This window comes from Dromaius novaehollandiae, chromosome 27 (genome assembly GCF_036370855.1).
Source record: "Dromaius novaehollandiae isolate bDroNov1 chromosome 27, bDroNov1.hap1, whole genome shotgun sequence".
Lineage (NCBI taxonomy): Eukaryota > Metazoa > Chordata > Aves > Casuariiformes > Dromaiidae > Dromaius > Dromaius novaehollandiae.
This window is the reverse complement of record NC_088124.1, coordinates 6,074,443-6,093,800: the sequence shown is the minus strand read 5'-3', so window position 1 is coordinate 6,093,800 and position 19,358 is coordinate 6,074,443. Positions and strand designations below refer to the sequence as shown.

The 19,358-nt window shown below is 53.1% G+C and overlaps 1 protein-coding gene across 4 annotated transcripts in view; it reads left to right on the top strand.

Moving 5' to 3' along the window:
• PLXNA2 (plexin A2) overlaps positions 1–19,358 on the top strand; it is a 177,932-nt gene that overhangs the window by 102,635 nt on the left and 55,939 nt on the right. For all 4 annotated transcript variants that reach the window (XM_064498218.1, XM_026111835.2, XM_064498217.1 and 1 more), the window contains exons 5-9: positions 2,434–2,534; positions 5,914–6,037; positions 6,506–6,659; positions 7,802–7,898; positions 12,273–12,387. In XM_064498218.1, coding sequence (XP_064354288.1) covers positions 2,434–2,534; positions 5,914–6,037; positions 6,506–6,659; positions 7,802–7,898; positions 12,273–12,387 — 591 coding nt within the window. The remainder of the gene's footprint in view (positions 1–2,433; positions 2,535–5,913; positions 6,038–6,505; positions 6,660–7,801; positions 7,899–12,272; positions 12,388–19,358) is intronic.

Here is a 19,358-nt window from a genome sequence, read left to right as displayed (position 1 = left end):
TTCGCAGGGCGTCCCGTGACAATTAGCTTAATTAGACGGCAGCCAGCAGCTGTGGCGCTGACCGATGGGAGCCTTAAGCAGCGATCCCTGCCTCCAGGGCAGCCCCGAACGCCGAACCTGGGGTTTTGAGCCGTTAGTCGGCACTGATACCCCAAGTCCTGCCCTTGTCCTGCTTGCAGCCGGGCTGACTTTGGTTCAGTGTGGTGAGGATAAGGAATGAGTGTGCGTTGTATGCAGCGCTGTATTTTATATTATATTCATAGTAAAAGCCCCTCAAGAGCCACGTCCCTGTGGTAGCAGGTTCTGCAGGAGAAGTCTTCGCTGAGCGGCTGTGCCTGTCCTTCCTCTATGCGAAGAGCAAACGGATAAATGCAGGTTACAGGTGCCCACGAGACCTGCGGACGCCTCTTGCAGCCAAGACTCAAGCCCAGCTCTCTCCAGCCCTGTCTTTGCGCCTCTGCGTTATTCCTACCCTACTTTTCTCTTTCCCGTTTCTAGCCGAAGTTCCCCGCGGAGCCGCCCCAGGCTCGACGCGTGCCCGCGGTGGCTGGTCCTGCCGCTCGCAGCTGCCCGTGCCCCTCCTGCTCTTCGGCCTCCAGACCTTCGCTGCTCGTTCTCTCCAGGCTCAGCTGTGCGCGTCCCGTGGACTTTGGCTCTGCTAAAAATATATATATTCCCGCAGATGCACACAATTTTTGTTTCACAAAAAGCTGTTGAGTAGGGCTCAGGAAACAAGAAGAATAGCAGCCCTATTGGTGTCATGTTTAGAGAGGAACTGGGTTCTCACTGTATCAACAGCACTCGGCGTGAAAGTGGCCTTTGTCCGGGGGACACTGCCGCCTTTCAGCCCCGCGCGCCCAGCTGCTGCGGCCGCACAGCGATGCGGGGCACACGCTCCTTTTAGCTTCCAGCCAGTTGCAGACATCACTCCGGGGGCTGAAACCCGAGGCGAGAGGCTGCTCGCGCTGCGGGACGGCGGGGCGGGAGGAGGAGGAGGAGGAGGAGGAGGAGGAGGAGCCCCTCCGAGCCCCTCCGAGCAGCCGGCCCTGCCGCCGGGAAGCCAGCTGCAACGGCGACCGAAACGTTCTCCTCGGCCCTACGTGGGCACGCAGGGTTTCTTGACGTTTCTTTAAAAGCTAAAAGCTGCTTTATCTGCTCACTTTCGTCTCTAACACAAGGACTCCTTTTTCCTTAAATATTTGCCTTTCCATTTCTCCTCCTTTTTGTTAAAGCCTTAAACGTGCAACCAAGCGTTTTGCGGGCTTGCGCGCCGGGCGGGAGGCAGCCTGGGTTCACGTTTGTGTTTCGCTGCTTGTGTACGTAGGGTCTTTCAGGGAAGTAAGGGACGTCCCAGCCCCGCAGCGTCCCGTGGCAGAAGTCACCGCCAGAGCTGTGGCCGCACGGGCTCCTGCAGATTCGCTGTTGCCGACGCCTCGCACCACCGTTAAAACCAACGCAGAGTCGTCTCGGCGTGCCGCTGGTTCAGGACTGCCGCTTGGTCGTGTTGGTGGCGAGTGGCTTCGTGCAGGTTTTGGAGGCGGCAGCGAGCGCAAGGCAGAGTCCGTCCTGCGCTGCTCAACGGAGACGTATCCGTGGGGAAGGAGCAGAATAGCGTCTTTCAGCCGGCTCCGCTGCTCCTCGTTGCAGCGTGGTGCCAGGGCTCTGCCGAGCGGCTGCGGTGTCCCTGGAGACCCCCGCTCTGCGGCGTGGGCGGATCACCAACGGGCTTAACGTCGTCTGCTCCCGGTCGAGGCCGCAGGAGCTGCACGTGCCGCGTAGCGCCGGGTTGCTTGGCTTGCTGAGGAGCCGCTCGCAGGTCCGAGCTTTGGAGCAGAGCGGCCAAGCGCGGCTTCCCAGGGCCCCGCGGGAGCCAGCAGCCTGTGTCCTGGCCTGGGGCACCCCAGGTCGCGTTCACACCCCCAACAAGCTCACGTCTGGGGGTGGCTTTGGGAACGACTCTGCTTCTGGCTGCCCGGGCTGAATGCAGCGCACTGCCACGCCGGGGCTTTGGGAGTTTTGTTTCCTGCCAGCTTTCTTCCCTGGAGCCGCCTTGGCCGGACCGCGTGTGCCGTAAATCGGGGGAGAGGGGTCTGCTCTCCTCCGGGCAGCTTCGCGGGGCAGAGGGGCCAGGAGGATTTTTCGAGCGAGGGTGGAGTACAGCGTGGGCATTCGGGGCTCCAGGATTGCTCATATGCACCTTTGAGTCACTGCGTAGCTCTGCCCAAGTGACAGAACGGCTTCATGACTCAGTCTGTAACATTTCCTATTACTGGCTGACTTCTGCACAGATGTTGGACTTAATTCATTGAAGTTTGTGAATTGCTTTCGTGTTACTCGAATAACACTTGCGCAGCAGGTCCCGTAGCTGCTCCGTGTTCCACGCTCTCCGTGTGCCGTGACAGGGCGCTGAGCGTGTGTGCGCTTCCCTTGCAGGTGTCCCGGGTGCCCGTGGAGTCCTGCGAGCAGTACACGACCTGCGGCGAGTGCCTGAGCTCGGGGGACCCGCACTGCGGCTGGTGCACGCTTCACCACATGTAAGTCCAGCCCTGGCCGTTGGGTTTCCGTTGGTGGCAATGACAAAAGCAGCCTGGAAACCCGCCCGGCACCTCCCACGTAATCTTTGCAAAAATGGATTAGGCTGAAGTTCCTGAAATCCTTTCTTCTCTTCCCGGGGTGTTTCCTGCACTGCAGTGCGAATGGCCCTGAAAATGCCCGGGCTCCTGGGACAAAGTGAAGGAAGGTGAAGCCCTTCCTTAGGAGAGCTGGAACACGCATGGCACAGAGCGGGGGTGTCATGGGACACAACACAAGAGCAGAATTTAGACCTGTGGGAGCAGGGACCCCGCGTGTTGTGCTCTCCTCCTGTTCGCCCAGGTCACTGGTCTCTCCTGGTCGGCAGGGCGTTTCTAGAGGCACGGGCAGACTTGACGGTGCGAGTGGGACTCTGCTTGCAGGGAGGCTCCAGCACTGTAGCAGAGCAGAGCACTAAACCCTGTTAAACATAGCTGGAAGAGGTTTAAATTCTGCATGGAAAGGTTAGAGGGTATCTGCTCCCGCTGTGCCCGGTGGCATGGGGAAGAGGGGGGCTCGTGGGGCCAGCAGCCCCGCCGCACGTGACGGGCACAAAGGGCCCGGCTTTGCCTCTGGGAGCTGCGGGAAACGCGCTCTGAATGCAGGAGGTGTTCGTGTCCCTCCTTCCTCTCCCCTGCGATCGTCACCATCGCTTCCTAAAGCGGAAGGGGGACGAGGGGACCCCGGCTCGGGGAGGAGGGGCGGACCTGGAGGATATGGAGCAGAGGAATAGAAATCCCTCCGGCCTCGTGCCAGCGGGCGAAGCGGCCCCGCGGGATGCCTGGAAACCGGGGCGGAGGCAGAGGCAGAGCTCGGCCCTGCACAATGGCACTTGGCCACATGCCGAAGCAGCAGGTGTTGGAGAAGCGAGAAAGGAAGGCTCGTATGCAAAATCCGGCCTGGATCAGGCACCTCTGTGCTCTGGGGTGTGAACGGGCTTCCAGCACTCATCAGGGTTCACGTGATTCGCGAGGAATGAGGGAAAACCCTCGGCGTGGAGAGGGTCGTCTCCTCTGCCCTTCTGGCCGCGACGCTTGGGCATTAACCTCTTCCCAGCAAATTTCTTCCCGGATGGTGTTTCTCAATCCTCCTTCAAGTTTCTCCACTTTCCTGGCCTGCTTGGAGCAATGATCACTTTTTAGCCCTCGTCTTAAGCTGTAGATAATTGAGTTTATCTCGCTGTTACCAAAGCCTCTGCCGTATTCGTGTGGAGGCCCCAAGTGCTGGAGCATCTGTATTTCATTTGTGATCTCTCTCCTCTACTCAACTTTTCAGGCAATAACAAAGGGATCCGAGTTGTCCTGGAGTAAACTGTTCATTATGTGTTTTTATGTAAACCTCTCATTATACGATCATTATTTATTATCGTATCTGAAGGCCTGAGTTAGTGACGGAGGCTCTGCTGCATGGCGGTGCACTTGCACATATGCATGTTTGCAAGTTAAGAGTAATGATGTTCGTAAACGTGAGCTATCTGTGGGGATTAAACGAGTGAACTCTGGACGTGGAAGCAGGCGTTGCTCGTGCCCGTGGCGAGGCCTGAGCTGATCGGGGGCTTTAGCGGTGTCCATACGGGCCGAGGGGCAGCAGGTACCGCCAGACCTGCCGAGGAGCTTGGTTAGGTGGTAGCTGTGGGCAGCACGTTGCACCAGGTCGTAAGGAATCCAGGACCCCGGGAATTTTAGGAGGTGCTAGGGAAACCCAGTGAGGGGAAGGTGCTTGGCCTTTTGCAAAATGCCTGTGCTCACGCCGTGGCCCCTTGGGCAGCAGTGAGACAGAAGCCGAGCAGCTCGTCCCGTGCCCTGCGCCTCCCGGGTGTCCCCCCCCAGCCCGGTGTTGCCCTCCTTGCAAGTTCTCTTTCTCTGTGTTTGAGAAAGAGACAGTTTTTGCTCCTCCCGCGTTAAAGCCAGCGCTCGTGGGGAGCAGGCAGAGGCCTCGAGGAGGTTGTTAAAGAGTCTCTTCAGCCCGGTGGGATTTGAAGCCTGCAAGACTCTTCCATATGCTGCTCTCTGCAAGTATGTTATTGTCTACAGACCTATTTATCTCTGTTAGGGCTGTTGCCATAAATAGTATGATAAAAAAGAACTGTTCCAGCGAGTCAATGAGATAAAGGCTCCAGTCAAGAGCTCACTTTAAAGCTATCTTACAGATTCACTTAAACCTCAATGATTCTTCCTCTGGCAGCATTCATATTTAGCTCCATTATATCCCCAAAAAAGAAGATCGAGAGGGTGAGGAGAAGAGCGAGGTTGTGTGCAGGGTATCACAGTGGCTGTTTGGAAGCAGAAAGTGTAAACTCCGCTTTTCCTTTTCAGAAGCAAATAGCTTCTCAGCAAGGGTGACGGTTCTCCATTTTGGTGCTTGGAGAGGTGATTTTGCGAGGCGCTTGTCAGCCGATCTCGGACAGATCTGGCGTGGCAGAAGTAAGAGCTTATGTGGGCAGCTGGTGCTGCTGCTGCCGCGAGTGTTATGTGAGATTGCCCCGGCCCCTCGGAGGGAGGGAGGCAAGCGGGCGGTCCGACCGCAGCGCCTGGTTAGCACGAGCACCGAGTACATCCAAGGAATGTCAGAAAAGAAGGTGCTGGTGACGGTATCTTCATCCTCTAACCTAATTGCGATTTTAAACAAGGTGAAGATCAATAGTGAGTGAAAAGTGATAAAGTTTGCTGGCAGTTCATTAACACCTTTAAAATGCCAATATATGTATGTCGTGCGCTCCCAGGAGTGGAGTTTGAAGAAGATTTTCCCCAAATGACAGAAGATAGAAATCTCTGAGGGATCCCACTGCCGTGCCGCGTTGTCGGACACGTGGCTTGAAACACTTCCATGATTCTTGGCTTCCCGGTGTTGCTCCTCTGCCTGGGGGTACCCAGCTCGCGCTCGCATCTACCCTGCGGTGCCTACAGCCAGAGTGCCGGTTGCGATGTCGCGCGCTTGATGGTTCCTGCTGCTGGAAGCGGGAATGGGAGAGAGCCAGGGAGGCCAAGGCCTGGCAGCTAGCAAAGCGCACGGTCTGCAGCTGGAGGAGACACTCCCATTTCCAGCAGTACCACGCTTCAGCTTCAGGAAGAGAGGACGAGCAAACGACGCGGTTTTGTTCTAATTAACATGGAGGCAGCGTCTCGTTTCTGCCTTTTGCGGCTTTACGCTGCGGTTTCCGTGCAGGCTGTGATTTATGGCTCGCACAAACGAGCCGGAGGTGCCGAGCTGCGGGGAGGCGGCGTGCCCGGTTCGCGAGTGCCCACGGCCCGGCGTCGGGCCGGGGACCCTCCTGGCTTTGCTCTCCCCGACGGCTGGTGCTCTCGGGCGCGGGGCCGTGACGCGCGTGTCCGTGTGCGCCAGGTGCTCGCCGAGGGACCGCTGCGAGCGGGCGGACGAGCCCAACCGATTTGCCGCCGGCATCGGCCAGTGCATGAGCGTCACGGTGCAGCCCAGCAGCATCTCCGTGTCCCAGCACAGCCTCCCGGTAGGTGCTGCTGGCACCGGTTGCACGTCCGCAGCGATCAGTCCGTTTTCCAGCCTTTCTCCCTTCCACAAGCACCGATGTTGTCGCGTGGGGTCGGGGCTGCTGGGAGGGGGGACGGAGGGGCGCAGCGATGGCAGCCACAAATCCCCTTCCCTGCCGGGCCTCCGCTCGCGCTTCCCTCGGTCGGGTTTCGCTAGCCGTTGAAAGGAGAGGCTTTGTCTCCCAAAAGCCCCTCCGCGTGCTGCGGCCGGTCCTCCGAATGCCCCAGCTGTCTGCTCGGGGCAGCTCCGCGCTCCCACGCGCCTCCGGCTGCCCGGACGAGTGCTGCGGGACGGTGGTTTAAGGGGTCCCTGTTCAGTGGGAAAACAGCTGGTGCTGCAAACACGGAGGAAACCCGAGCAGCTCTGGCTGCAGACAGGTTGCGGCTGCGTTTCATTTCCTCCCTGCCTCTGCTTTCCCCGGCTCCAGCTCAGCCTGCTGGTGAGCGACGCTCCGGACCTGTCGGCCGGCATCACCTGCCTGTTTGGGAACCTCACGGAGGTGGAAGGTGGCGTGTCGGGCAGCCAGGTCGTGTGCGTTTCGCCGGCAGCCAAAGACGTCCCTGCCATCCCTGTGGATCAAGGTGAGTGACCGGCTCCCGGACGGGAACACGGCACCTGCAGTCCCAGGGACTGGCGTAGGTCTGGAGGTATCTGCCAGACAGAGCAGACCCCTCTGGGGCTGCTGCTGGAGAAGCTCATGATTGAACGCAGCGGGGTGGATATGCCTCTTCCTTAAAAAACGCACGCCATGCGAGCTCAGGTGGGCTGGGAGCTGCAGCACCGGGCGCGCGGCCCCTTCTCCAGCCGCCCCCGCGCCTGCGGCCGCAGAGGCTCGGAGGCAGCACCCGGGGCTCTGCCCCGCGGCTGCTCTGCGCTGGGTGGATCCGGAAAGCAGGAGCCGCTGCGCCAGGCCTGACTCAGCACCCGGGAGTAGGTGGTGCGGTTTCTATTTTTCGGTCCTGATCTTTGGGTTGTTTCTTCATTAATGTCACTGCTGTCATATTTTCCTTTCCCATAACCAAAATGCTACTTGCTTGAAACTCGTTTTCTCCTTGGCATCCTTCCAGGTGTCACCCCTGCTTCCCTGCTGATATCTTTGTATTTCTAACACGTCATATGGAGCCTGAGCACCGGGGAACGCGGGGCGGCTGAGAGCCACAGCAGCTCGGGGAGAGCAATCTGCCCGGAATTAATCCAGCGCTGAGTCTCCTAAAAAGCTCTGTTAATGCCCTTGTTTCCAAAATTGTCTCCTGTTCTAGTCTCGGGCTGCTTTTCAGAGTACGCTGAATTAGTATGTTTTTGTGCTGAGGAGAGAAGTTCTTCAAGGAATGGGATGAGATCCTAAACTCATTTCCAGTGTGACCTAAGGCAGTGTTTGGACCTTGCATCTCCAGTGCATTTCGCCATCAGATCTGGCTTGGTTCGGAGGCATTGCTGGAGACGGCTCGCTCGGCTCCCCGGGGGTGCTGGGGAGAGGCAGCCGGGGGGGAGCGGCCGCGCTGCCCGCTCCGGTCTGGACCTGGGGAGCTGGTGCGGACGCGCAGCGGGGGGGGCAGCCTGGCGCCTCGAGAGCAGCACGGCAAAAGCAACCTGCTTCCCACCTTCCACCCCAAAACAGATGGTGCGGGAAGCTGTCAGACGGGCCTAGAGAGGATGCCCCCACGTCTTCTGTTCCTTCCTCCGTTGTTGCTGGAGTGACTGTCTGCCCTTTTTTGCTCTGCAGACTGGTTTGGCGTGGTGCTGCAGCTGAAATCTCGGGAGACTGGGAAGACGTTTGTCAGCACGGAGTTCAAGTTCTACAACTGCAGTGCCCACCAGCTGTAAGTACCTGCTCCCTTCTCCTTGCGGCCCACGCAGCGAGTAGATTTCTTATTTATTCATCTGCTTTTTGAGTGGTATAGTCAACTGTTTTTCCCAGAAGCCGCCATTTCTCTAGGCTACCTAGCAAACGCAAACCACTCTGAACTAATCCATGTGAAGCCCCAAAGCCTTTTTTGTGCCTCTGAGATGCACGAGGGAGGATGCGTGGAGGGAAGCACCACACTGAGAAAGAGAAGGGGCTATGGAGTGAGTGCCGGACCGTGGGTCCCACGGGAGGGGTTTATCATGCTGTCAGGTTCAGCGCCAGGAGAGACGTGCTCTAAGCCAGCCGTGGAAGGGAGGCCTGCGGGTCCCTGCTTGTGTAAACCTCTGCGAACCTGTGGGTAGGTTTCTCTGCCTTGAGAGACAGAGAGTGAGTGAGCCTGAAAAAGCCTTAACCTGCTGGTGCCCCCAAGCTGCATGATCCTGCAACTGTGAACTCGGCTAGATCTTCCCAGGCAGCTGGCGAAGGGGAGCAGAGCGTCTCCGAGAGCCCCCAGGAAGGCAGGCTGCGACCTCCCTGCAGGAGATGGGCGCTGGCTCCTCTGTACCCAGCCAGCGGTGCACGGGGCTGGGTCCCGCGTGGATCCTCCACGAGATCGAGGAGGACACTAGCAGGAGGCGACCGCAGCAGGGAAGCCTCCAGCCTGGGCGTTTGAGCACAGCTGACGTGCTCTGCATGGAGTGAGCCAAAGCGCTCGGAGCCGAGAGGCTCCCTGCTGCCGGCCTCCCCCGGTCCAGGTGGAGAGGACCCCAGGGCCCGTTGCAGCTGCACAAGCGTCAGCCCGAGCCCTTGACCGCGGGCGCTGTGAGCTGCTCTGGGAGGGCAGGCGGTGCAAGGCCTCGGCGCTGCTGAGCGTTGTGCAAACATCTCCCCGCCGGGCACATCTTCCGCTCGCGGCCCTGGAAGGCAGCGTGCAGCTGGCTGGCCTTAAAAAAGTGTTTACAGATCTGAAGTGTTTATAGATTTCTCTCTGGAAACAAAGCAAGCCTCAAACTCCGAAGTGAAATGCAGGCAGGACCTGCCAGAAGTCAGATAACAAAAGGCAGGCCTGACCTGCGAGGCTGGGTGGCATCTCCTGCTGCAGGGTCAGCTGTCAGCTCGGCTTTTGGAGCATGATTTGCTGCTCTAGCTGGTTGTTAGGGGTCAAGAAGCACCAACACAGGGTCATTCCCAACCTTTCTGAACTAGATTTAAAGCCTCAAACTATGGGACCTTCCCTGATGTACTTGGAAGACAGTTGTGTGTTCTGATGAGCTTGGCTTGCAGGGAGTTTTTCTAGGCGTACTTTCAAAAAAGGTTTGGGGGGGGGCATAGCACATAGCAGGGGTACTAGGCTTGAAGGAGCCCTGTGAATCCTTCAGTCTCCGCACATTATCTCTCATGGTAGCCCGTATCCGTTTCCCAAGTGACTCCTGCCTCCCGTCGTGTTAACAGTCGCGCACAACGCTGTCCGTACTGCGTTGTCCCTCTGTCAGGCTTCCCAGCATCAGCTCTGCCTCTCCCCCACAGTCCTTTCAGCAGTTTTGCTGGATTCTCATGGCTTTGGATTTGCTTGAGGGATGACATTACAGGGGACTCCTACTTTCTCTTAGGGGTGGAGGTTTGAATCAGGAGAGGCAATGCGTCTCTGCTGTCCAGTGGTTTGGCTTCGTCTGACCATGCCTTTCTAGCAGCCCCTGTTTGGAGATACAGTGCAGGCACGGCTGTGCTTACATCGCACTGGGCTCGTTATCAGTAAGTTCAACAGGGGCATGAGCCAGCCTGGCAGGGATAAATCACAACACACGAAAGGGAGAGGAAGACAGGTCTCAGCCACTGCAGAAGCAAGACCTGTTGATGTCTGAGACTCTCCACTGCAGCTGCGAGGGTTTTTAAAGACAGAGCAGGGGAGCAGCTGAGCCAGTTCTGGCTGCATGATAGCAAAAGAAGTGGTTTTGTGCTTTGTATGAAGCACATTCCCTTTGGGAGTTTGCTTTAGGCTAAGAAGGGCGGAAGATGTTTGTGGTTGGCGTAGACAAGGATAGGCTGTTTTTGCAGGCTGATTCTGCTAAACCTCATACGCTGATCTAAATGTGAGTGCACAAGCCAGGAGGTTCAGCTCTTGCAGGTCTGGCATTTCTTCAGCAGTTGCATGCGTTCCTGTGTCCCAGGGGGTTCCAGGTGGGCTTAGGGAACTTGGTAGTGGTTTTGGTTTTAAGTCCATTTTAACAAGCTAAGGAATAGATGAGGTGGAAAGGTGCACCTCCATTGAGAAGTGAAGGAGAGACAGCGGTCACTAAGAAAGCAGAGTCAGGATGAAAAAGCAAAGGTGGTGAGAGCCAGAAAGTCTGTGAGAGCTCAGGATCCCGCAGGGAGCCCTCACCCTGCTCAGCTGGGGCCGAGCAGAGCTGAAAGCAGCAGCCAGAAAACCACAGGACAGCGAGAGGTGCCAAACCAAACTGTTGGCCTGGACGGTCAGAGAGGTCCTCCTCCCTCGATCCCAGCAGTGCTAAGATCAGCAGAGAGCTCCGTAAGTTCCAGCCGGGAAAGCTAAAGGCCAGGTCTGAGTCAGGTGAGGGAGAGTGGAAGAAATGCTGCAAACAGAAATGGAGACAGAAATGGGTCAAATAAATGAGTAATTAAATAAGCTTGCAGCACTTGATATTTCTCCCCAGATTTGCATTTGCGTGATTAGAATAAGCTTCCTTGGCTATTAAGGTCACTATGAATGCATCAGAAGGAAAATACAATTGAGTTATTAAATATGCATTCGAGTGGCAGCAGCTTGAAAGGGGAAACACCAGGCGGTGGCACCTCTGCCCAGCTGGCACAGCACAGTGCCAGGGAGGTTAAAGAGGCCGGGCAGTGACAACCTGCTTTCCTCCCTCACCAGCAGCTTTTGCCCAGAATGCACTTCACAGCCTGCGGGTTGGGGTGTTGTGCTGTGTCCGTCCTCCGTGTCCTCCCCAGGAAGAGGTGCAAGTCCAGGAATAACCCCCACAGCTTTCCATCAGCCTTCCTGCTCTGGCTTCTGCCGCTCCAAGTGGCATTTGTACCCTCAGTACCAACTGAATTGCTTGAGCCATGGGGATGTTGATTTTATGTAGATGGCTGGGTTTTGGTGAAAAGATTGTTTTTATTCAGATTGCCCATACTGCTGTTTTTTTAGAGATTAAAAAAATTTGTTCCATATAGAAGAGCAGATTTGTTTGTAATTCAGATGTTTCTCAAATCTTTCCCTTTGGGATCTAGTACAGCTTAAAGAAAGTGCCAAAACCAACTAGAACTGGTGTTCTTGTGGGAAAGATGCACAGAGCTGACAGCCAGCACCTGGACTCGGAGCATCGCTGGCGGAGCCGAGCGGGAGCCAAGCGCTCCGGCTTTGCTATTCTCGTTCTATCTCATCCTCCAGATTTCTGCTGCCACGTTCCCACGTGGTGCCGATATGCCGAGGTGTCAACAGGGTGGGGTGGTCGCAGGGCCCTGCGTGCTGGTCCCTCTCCTGCCTCTCCGGTACCTTGGCTGAATCAAATCCCGTGGGGATGGCTTATGCTTATGCCAACAGATGGTCATCAAAACATTGTCATGTAGCATCGAGGACTGGCCTCAGAGGTGGAGCAGGTTGCTCCTGCAAATATCAACAGCTGTCGTGAACCTTTCATCTAATTGGCAGCTGATTAGAAAGTGTGGGATAAAAAATATCCAGCCAATTCCTTGGCATTTGAGCACATCCCATGGCTGAAAGGGGTCTCCAGTCTTTCAAAAAGATTTCTTAAACAGTTGATTTCTTCCAACATAAATCAAAAGTGCTTGCTGGATGCTTTGCACTCCAAGGCCAAACAGGAGTGTTGCCATTGACTTCAAGCATTCCTAACTTGTAAAACAGCTAATCCAATTTTTCCAAGCTTCCCTTGTTTTCCAGATTCTACTCAAACTAAAAATTAAATGCAGAGACTGTACAATACTGTGTTTTGTTGTACCCCAATGTAATGATGTGTCATAAATCCAAGCTTGTGTTTTATTAGTGAATGAATTCACAGGTTGTTTAAAGACTGTCTTTTGAGTGGTTTTCCAAACCTAGGATTGCACCATGGTTGTTATTTTGTTGTGTCAGAACATCCCTTTCCTAGACAAGATGCCATTTATATAGTTCAGATTGTTGAGAGAAGCAGAGTTTGAACAAATAGCTGGGGTGATTCTAGCTGTAGGTCAGGCTGTGTAGTTTCTCCGAAGAAGTTGTTATCCCATGAATGACCCTGAGCCCAGACTCCTGGCTAAGCCCGGCCATTCCCATACGGGCTCTGCACCCTGAGAGCCAGCTCCGTAACTAACCCTGTCCTCCTCTCCGCAGGTGCCTGTCCTGCGTGAACAGCGCTTTCCGCTGCCACTGGTGCAAGTACCGGAACCTCTGCACCCACGATCCCACCACGTGTTCCTTTCAGGAAGGGCGGATCAACGTCTCTGAGGTACCGGGACCGTTTTGAGTACTTCTGAGTACTCTTCTCTTCCTGCTTTGCTTTTCCTGTGGCACAAGTAGCATAGCCAATGTTAATATAAGGGGTTTTGACTTTCCAAAGGGTAGAGGTGTGCTCCTGTACTTCTCTCTCGGCTGGCATCTAAAAATGCTGAAGCAGCTTTAAAGGATCTTAGCAAGAAAGTGTCAGTCTGGCAAAAGCAATGTGTCTCAACCTGAGCACCAAACCTCTGAGAAGTGGGTATGCTGGAATTCAGTAATAGCTATAATTTCTGTAGTACTTTCTTTCAGGGATCTCAAAGACTTCTCAAAGACCAGTGCATTGCAGTAACTCTGCTTTATGTACAAGGCACGCGGTGATTTGCACAGCAGCAAAGGACCAGTCAGATGCAGAGCTCTTGGTGTCATGTTCAGTGGGTTGTGTTGACAGGTCCAGAATTTATGACTGTAGCCTGGCTTAAACTGATTAGGAAGGGAATTACAAATGCGAACAGCCCCAAACTTTGAAAAAGAGAATTGATTTGGGTTCCAGTGCTGTGGACCAGGAGCCATCTCTGTTGAGAGTTAGTAAAAGGCGTAGGGCTCAATTCCAGAAATGCTTCTGAAAGTTGGAAGGAGGCACAGCCCACAAGCAACTTCGCCAGACAGCAGCGAGGACACACAGGAACACTGAACAAGCAAGGAAGGCAAGATTAGCAAGGATGAAGACGAACCTTCATAAGTAGGTAGTGGAGACACAAAATGAAAGGATGAGAAAAGGGACGAAGATCAGTCAGTAGAGTAAAACACTGAGCCATTAAATGGAAGTGACTCAAGCTCCCAGGCCGCTAGCTAAACCAACACTAAACCTGAAATTTAAACAACACACATGCCTTTCTGTTTAAAATGATGTCAAGAGGCACATAGACACAAGGCAAGAAATGTTAATGAACTGCACGTGTGCGTTCTTCAGCGAGGATCTGCAACAGCGAAGGGATGGACAGTGTAACCGGGAGGAGGCTCTACGTCCCTGGTGCCACGCACGAGTGAGGGCAAGAGGCACTTCCGCGGCAACCTCCAAGAACCGTGTCATGCAGCAAAGGTACAGATGCCCACGGAGAAGCATCCGCTCTGGGGACAAGCCACAAGCTTTCTCAGTCCAGTTCGAAACCAAGAAACTTCCTTTTAAGACAGCAAGAGAAAGTACAAACCTTTGCTTTTCCTTCTCTCTAGTGGTGTGGGGGGGTTTTCCTTCTCACTCAGAGCATTCTCTGTCTTCCCAGGCTTTACAATTATAGTCCTCATTTTTGTAGGTCTTCAACCCTACGATATCAAAAATGTTTTCTAAAGCTTGACAACTCTCTGGTAAAGTAGGACAATTCCATTATCTCCATTTTACTCTTGGGAAAGCGTAGGAGATCATTACCTGAGATCACACAGAGTGAGTGAAGGGCTGGTGTCTGTCTGGCAGTCCCTGCTGTGACCTGCAGAGCCACAAGACCCGTGTCTCCAGAGTACTTCCTCCGTTTCTTCGTCTCGTAGAGCTTCCACTGGTTTGCTTCTTACCAGTGGATGTTATGTGTTGTCTAATGCCTTTCTGGTGATTACTTTTGATAAGGGCTAATGATAACAATATGGATGCTTTGCTGTTCATCATGACTTCTCTGCACCTCTGAACACACATGCGAACCCAGCCCTAATTTGTTTGCTTGTTTAAAGTAAATGAATTGCCACTTGTGTACACAGTGCAGTTCTAATGCCTTTATTATGAGTGTTTCACTCCTGCTAACACATCAAATAAATGCCTCATAAAAGTTTCCTCACTTAAAACAATTCAGATCACAATGTTCTCATTGTGTCATGGCCTGATATATTGGCAAAATGTTTGTGCTTATCAACATCATTCCCTTCATAGCGGAAAGTCTATTGTGTTTGGGATCAGAACATTAATAACAGCACTTCAGCCAGAATTGCCTCCGTCAAGGAGGATTCGGAGAGCAGCACACAGATACGTGCTGGCCTACTTTCAGTCCCATGTGCATTAGATTTGCACACATGTTCACATGGGGTTGGAAATTTTCTTATGACTTTATATTTAATTTACTAGAAAATATCTCGAATTTTCCCTTTTACTCTTGGCCCATCATAACTTGTGTCTCAGCTGGATTCAAATGTGTAATTTACTCCCTTCGATGCTATTAGCAATCATGTGTTTGCCTTAGGAAAGGAAAGGAGCTCAAGGCCTTAGCCACGCTGCAAGGTGGCGGTGGAAAGCAAGCGCCTTTTTGTGATCTGTATGCTTGCTCCTTGCAATTTTCTCAATCTATTGACTGAACTAAATGCTGCTTTTTTGCCCTGCTTTCCATAAAAATACAACTGAGAGAGCAAGCTTGTTCTGTCTCTGTGTGCCCTGTCGACAGGAATCGGTTCCTGAGCTCCAGTGCCCGAGTGCAGCGGTAGGTGCAGGTGACTCGCAGGGCTGAGACTGGGGACAGGTTGGTGCGTTGGCACGGAGGGTGGAGGGTGCTGGTAAAGCCCCCGGTACTGGGAAGCGGTAATCATGGGCGTTCATGATGCTGGAGAAAGGACACAGCTCAACTATCAGCTCTCTGTTTTATATCATGCTATTGCCTTTTTAAAAGTGAAAGTGTATTGTTTGTAAACAAGGCACATCTGGTTTGGACTCGTTGGTGAGTGAATGCAGAACCCCCCGACACCGTTAAAGCAGAGCTGTCGTCCAGGGTAGAGCTGGCTGTCTGTGATACCTTCCGTCTGGTGGGAAGCTTCTGACGTGGTGTAAAACCAGACTGCTGTGAGGCCTTTGCTTCCAGGCGAGCGGTTCTCTAGGAGTTAATAGCATAAGCAGCCTATTTGCTCAGCCTGCTCTTAGCCTGAGGCTTCATTTGTCTGCAGACGGGACATGGTGAGACATTGCTACCTAAGGAGCACGGAGAGGGCAGAGCACTGGGGCCGACTTGCACCCCTACGAGCAAGGTCCCTGCCAGGAGAGGCCCGCGGGGGTGCAGCACTGATGGCCTCACTTTGCAAAGCTGCAGTCCCAAGGTGAAGCAGATGGAGCCTGGAGACCTTTGCTGCCTCAAGTCAGGCCTATAATATCATTTTAATGTCTACGAGGGGGTTGGGTTTGTGTGTGTTTAAGGCTCATGGCTGTAAAACGTGTCTCTGCAAATATAGAAAACATGCAGATGAGGAGGAGTGTAGAAACATAGATATATTCCTACACCCCTTCCCAATGGAGAGCTAGAACCAAGTAAATCCTATTAGTTTCCCAGAATGTGGGATCCATTCCCTCTTCCATGTCTGCTGTGTGCAGATAATGTCGTTTCCACATGTGAGATGCTGAGTGGAGCGTTTCAGATTCTTAAAGTTTAGCGCAGAGCCAGATTTCAGCTCCGTTCTGACTTCTCTGAGTTTAGGTTTAAATTATTATGACTTTGAGAGCAATGTCTTTGCACCAAATTGTACGTTTTGATGCTCGCTGCTGCGTGATGCTCCTTGAGAGAAATAAAACAACACCGAACCTCCTCGTATCTATGCCTGCAGTCCCCATCTCCGAATACCTGAACGGGAACTGTAGTGTGGAGGGGACAAATAGGGGCCGCACCTAAGTCCACTGAAGTCAGCAAATGACTTTATGTTGGGTCACATCTGACTTCTCGAGATGTGTGTGTTTGCAGGAGTACCAATAGTGTGCAGCAAGACTAACTCGTCTCTATGTGGGAAGACTGGTTTGAGCTTATTGGCAACCCTTTTTGTCAGCGGATTTCTGGTATACGTGAGCTGCAGTGATTGCTCTTTGGGGAAAGGGGACACACGGGAGAAGGCCCTGCACAGCCGCCGGGGATGGGCAGCGCTACGGGACACTGTCGGGCAGCCGAGAAAGAAGTTCCCACCTGTAATCCATCCCTGCTCAGGTGAGCAGAAGTTTTGCCAGAGATCGCTGTTATCCTCACGTCTGCTCCACGAGGGGTTGTGTGCGGGGGAGAGACAGGCTGCTGCAGACTTCAGTGTCTGTATTTGTGTGGCTGTAAATGTCATGGTACTTTATGAAATACAGGCCAAAACACGGGCTACAGCACATTCATCCCGCACGAAACACAGGACAAAAGGTGATTTGACATGAATTTACCAGTGAGAAAAGTCTAGCTTCCACTGACTTTCTTCTTTTTATGCGTGGTTGCTAAGGGGCAAGACCTGCTCTCCTTTCCAGTAGCATAAATGAAGAGTAATGTGTTTCCATGAGTAATGGAGACTGTAATTTATATCACTGGGAACACAACTAAGAGCCAAGGCTTTCTGTTCATGCGCCAAGTTCATTTATGTTTCTAACTTTAAAATGTGTGCAATTAGGTAACATTTGTAGAGATGTTTTTTAAGATGACAAGTGCAAAAATTTTGTATTTTCTTCCATTTGGGCTAAATTCCATAGTCAAAAGAAATGTCCCCCATTTCTAGTGGATTTTTTGCAAATAAGAGCGAGAAGATTTGACCTACTAAAACTGTTCTGTTAAGCACAAATAATAACCCTGGGTACACTGCTCTGCTCCAGAGAAAGATGCAAATCTCTGGTGTTGGAGATGTTTATAGACCCTGGAATCTCTGAGGCTAAAAGGTACTGGAGAAGCATAAGATATCTTTGTAAATTATGTGTGATGATATTTCATACATAGAATATTCCGTCCAAGTCTGCACTGCTCATGCATTGGAGTCTTGTCTTTCTCCAGCAAATCTCCTGATTTGTGTTTATTCTGGTTTACAGAAGTCAGAAAGATAATGAGAGAATTCAGTGTGTGTTTGTTTAGCAAGCGGAGGTAATAATGGCCTTTCCAGCTCACTGCAGGATTTACTACTCGGGAATTAAAAAACAAAGTAAACTGATTAGGGAACAAATTGCATACTCCACTGACTGCATTTCTCTCTCTTATTCTGTCTTTTCTGGACACTCGGCTCTTCCTGGCAGTAGCAGTGGTGAAAAGCAGAGTCGCGCAGGCAGCGCTGCGCCGTGCCGGCCCGGGGACGGTGCCGATAGCTGCTCGCGGAAGGGGACCTGCCCCAAGGCACGCGGCAGGCGGGAGCGGGGTGCCGGCCGCTTCCCAGTTTATCAGGCAATTTCTGTAAAGTCAATAAGCACCGAGAGAGGCATTGATAAAGCTGCCGATACGCCCCAACAAAATATTTTGTTAGCACTTCTTTTAAATCAGGTGGCGTGTAGAGGAGGTTGCAAATGGACAAACACGTGTCGCGTATACGAACCGGCCGTGCGTGTTTCCGTATGGCAACGTACACATTTGGTGCTGTGCACATGCAGCCCGTGGACGTGGCGGTCCCGCAGCAGCACCCACGTATCGCTCCTGCCACGCGCGCGTGCACACTCCGTGTAAAGGCCCGGGCGTGCGTGACTACGTCTGTGCATCACTGCAGCGGCAATTAAAAAAAAAAAAAACAACTGAAAGCTGAACACTGAGCTTGGATTGGAAGTGGCACAAATAGGGGAGCGAGGGCCAGCAGCAGTCTGCAACGCGTGCGGCAGCCGAGCGAGCCAGCGCCCTCCGCAAGCCCCTACGGGGTCTTGGAGCTTCGTCCACTCGTCTGATAAATTCGGTAGCAGCTGCCAGCAGCAGCGTGGCTCCCGCCACGTGCCTTGCGCTTGTGGTAGTACGGCATCTTCCTGCATGTCCCCCCATTCCCAAATGTATATCCCTATTAGCGTGATCGCTGTGGCTGTCAGGCAGCGCGGAGGGGCTGCAGAGCTCTGCTTTCCCCGGGGTGGAGGGCACTCGCTCTGACGGGCTTTCTTTTCACCAGAATCCCAACGTGACGTTTTTCTCCCAGTGAAACCCCTGCTCAAAGAAAAGGAAAAATGTCTATTATATCCTGCTTGTCTCTAATGGCGGTAGAGCAATTTTTGCTACCCGCATTTCCCGTACTACAGAGTGGATTTGAAAACGTACGTCCCCTCCTATGTCTCTGTAGGAAAAAGCGTTTCTTAGCAGTCGCCTCACGAATGGCAGTGGCCAGAAAGGATAATGGTCCATAACATATTCATTTATCTCAGGACTGTGCGCTGAGATTCTCCCAGTGGTGATATGGTTAGAGATTTTCATTTTTTATCACAATGTGATAAAAGATTTTACAGTTCCAGGACACCTTTCCTCCCAAACATAGACTTTTGAAAGGGCTGGGAACCTCCATGGACCCATTCCTCTGCTCTTGGTCCTCTGTACCGCTTTGAGGTTAAGTGCAAAACGTTCAAGTGCGGTAAGATCTCGCGTATAACATGGTATATGTGTGGCAGTATATAACAAGGAGGAAGAAGCGTACGTGCAAAGACAGCATGGGTTTGGGGAGGGAATATGCCATGGATCTGAGTAGTTTGCTGGGAGCAGGATAAAGGCTGAGCTGGGATTCGATTCCGGGATACCTGGTCCCCTGGGGCCCTCCTCGGCGAGGTCCCCGGTGGCGTTCCCTTCCAGCCCGCGGACCTGCTCCGCTGGAGAAGAGGGCTCCTCTTGCCTTCCCTTCACAGCGTAGCCAGCTTCCTTGCCGTCGGAGTGTAAAATCGCTCCTGGCTGTTAATCCGTGAAAGTCCCTGTTAGAAATAAAATAAAAAATATATAAGGAAAAGCGCCACTAAAAGGGTTTATGAGGCAGCAGTTTAAGCTACTGGCTCCTCCAAGCGAGGGGAGCACCTGGTTCTCGTTTACGACTTGCCTGAGCCCGTAGCGAAACAGCGTCCCGCGGCCGGGCGGCACGCGGGTCCTCTCCCCGTGCCGAAGGCAAGGGAGATGTAACCCCATTTTTTCTACAAAATTCTGCTTTAACTTGGGATTAATCATTTAGTACCACGTACTTACAGGTATTTAGGTCTCTATTTCCAGCAGATCAAAGGGAGCTGGAGCTAAACAGAATTTAAACACTTGTGACAGTCAGCAGCTCCCTCTCTGCGTGTTCCTGGTGTCTGGA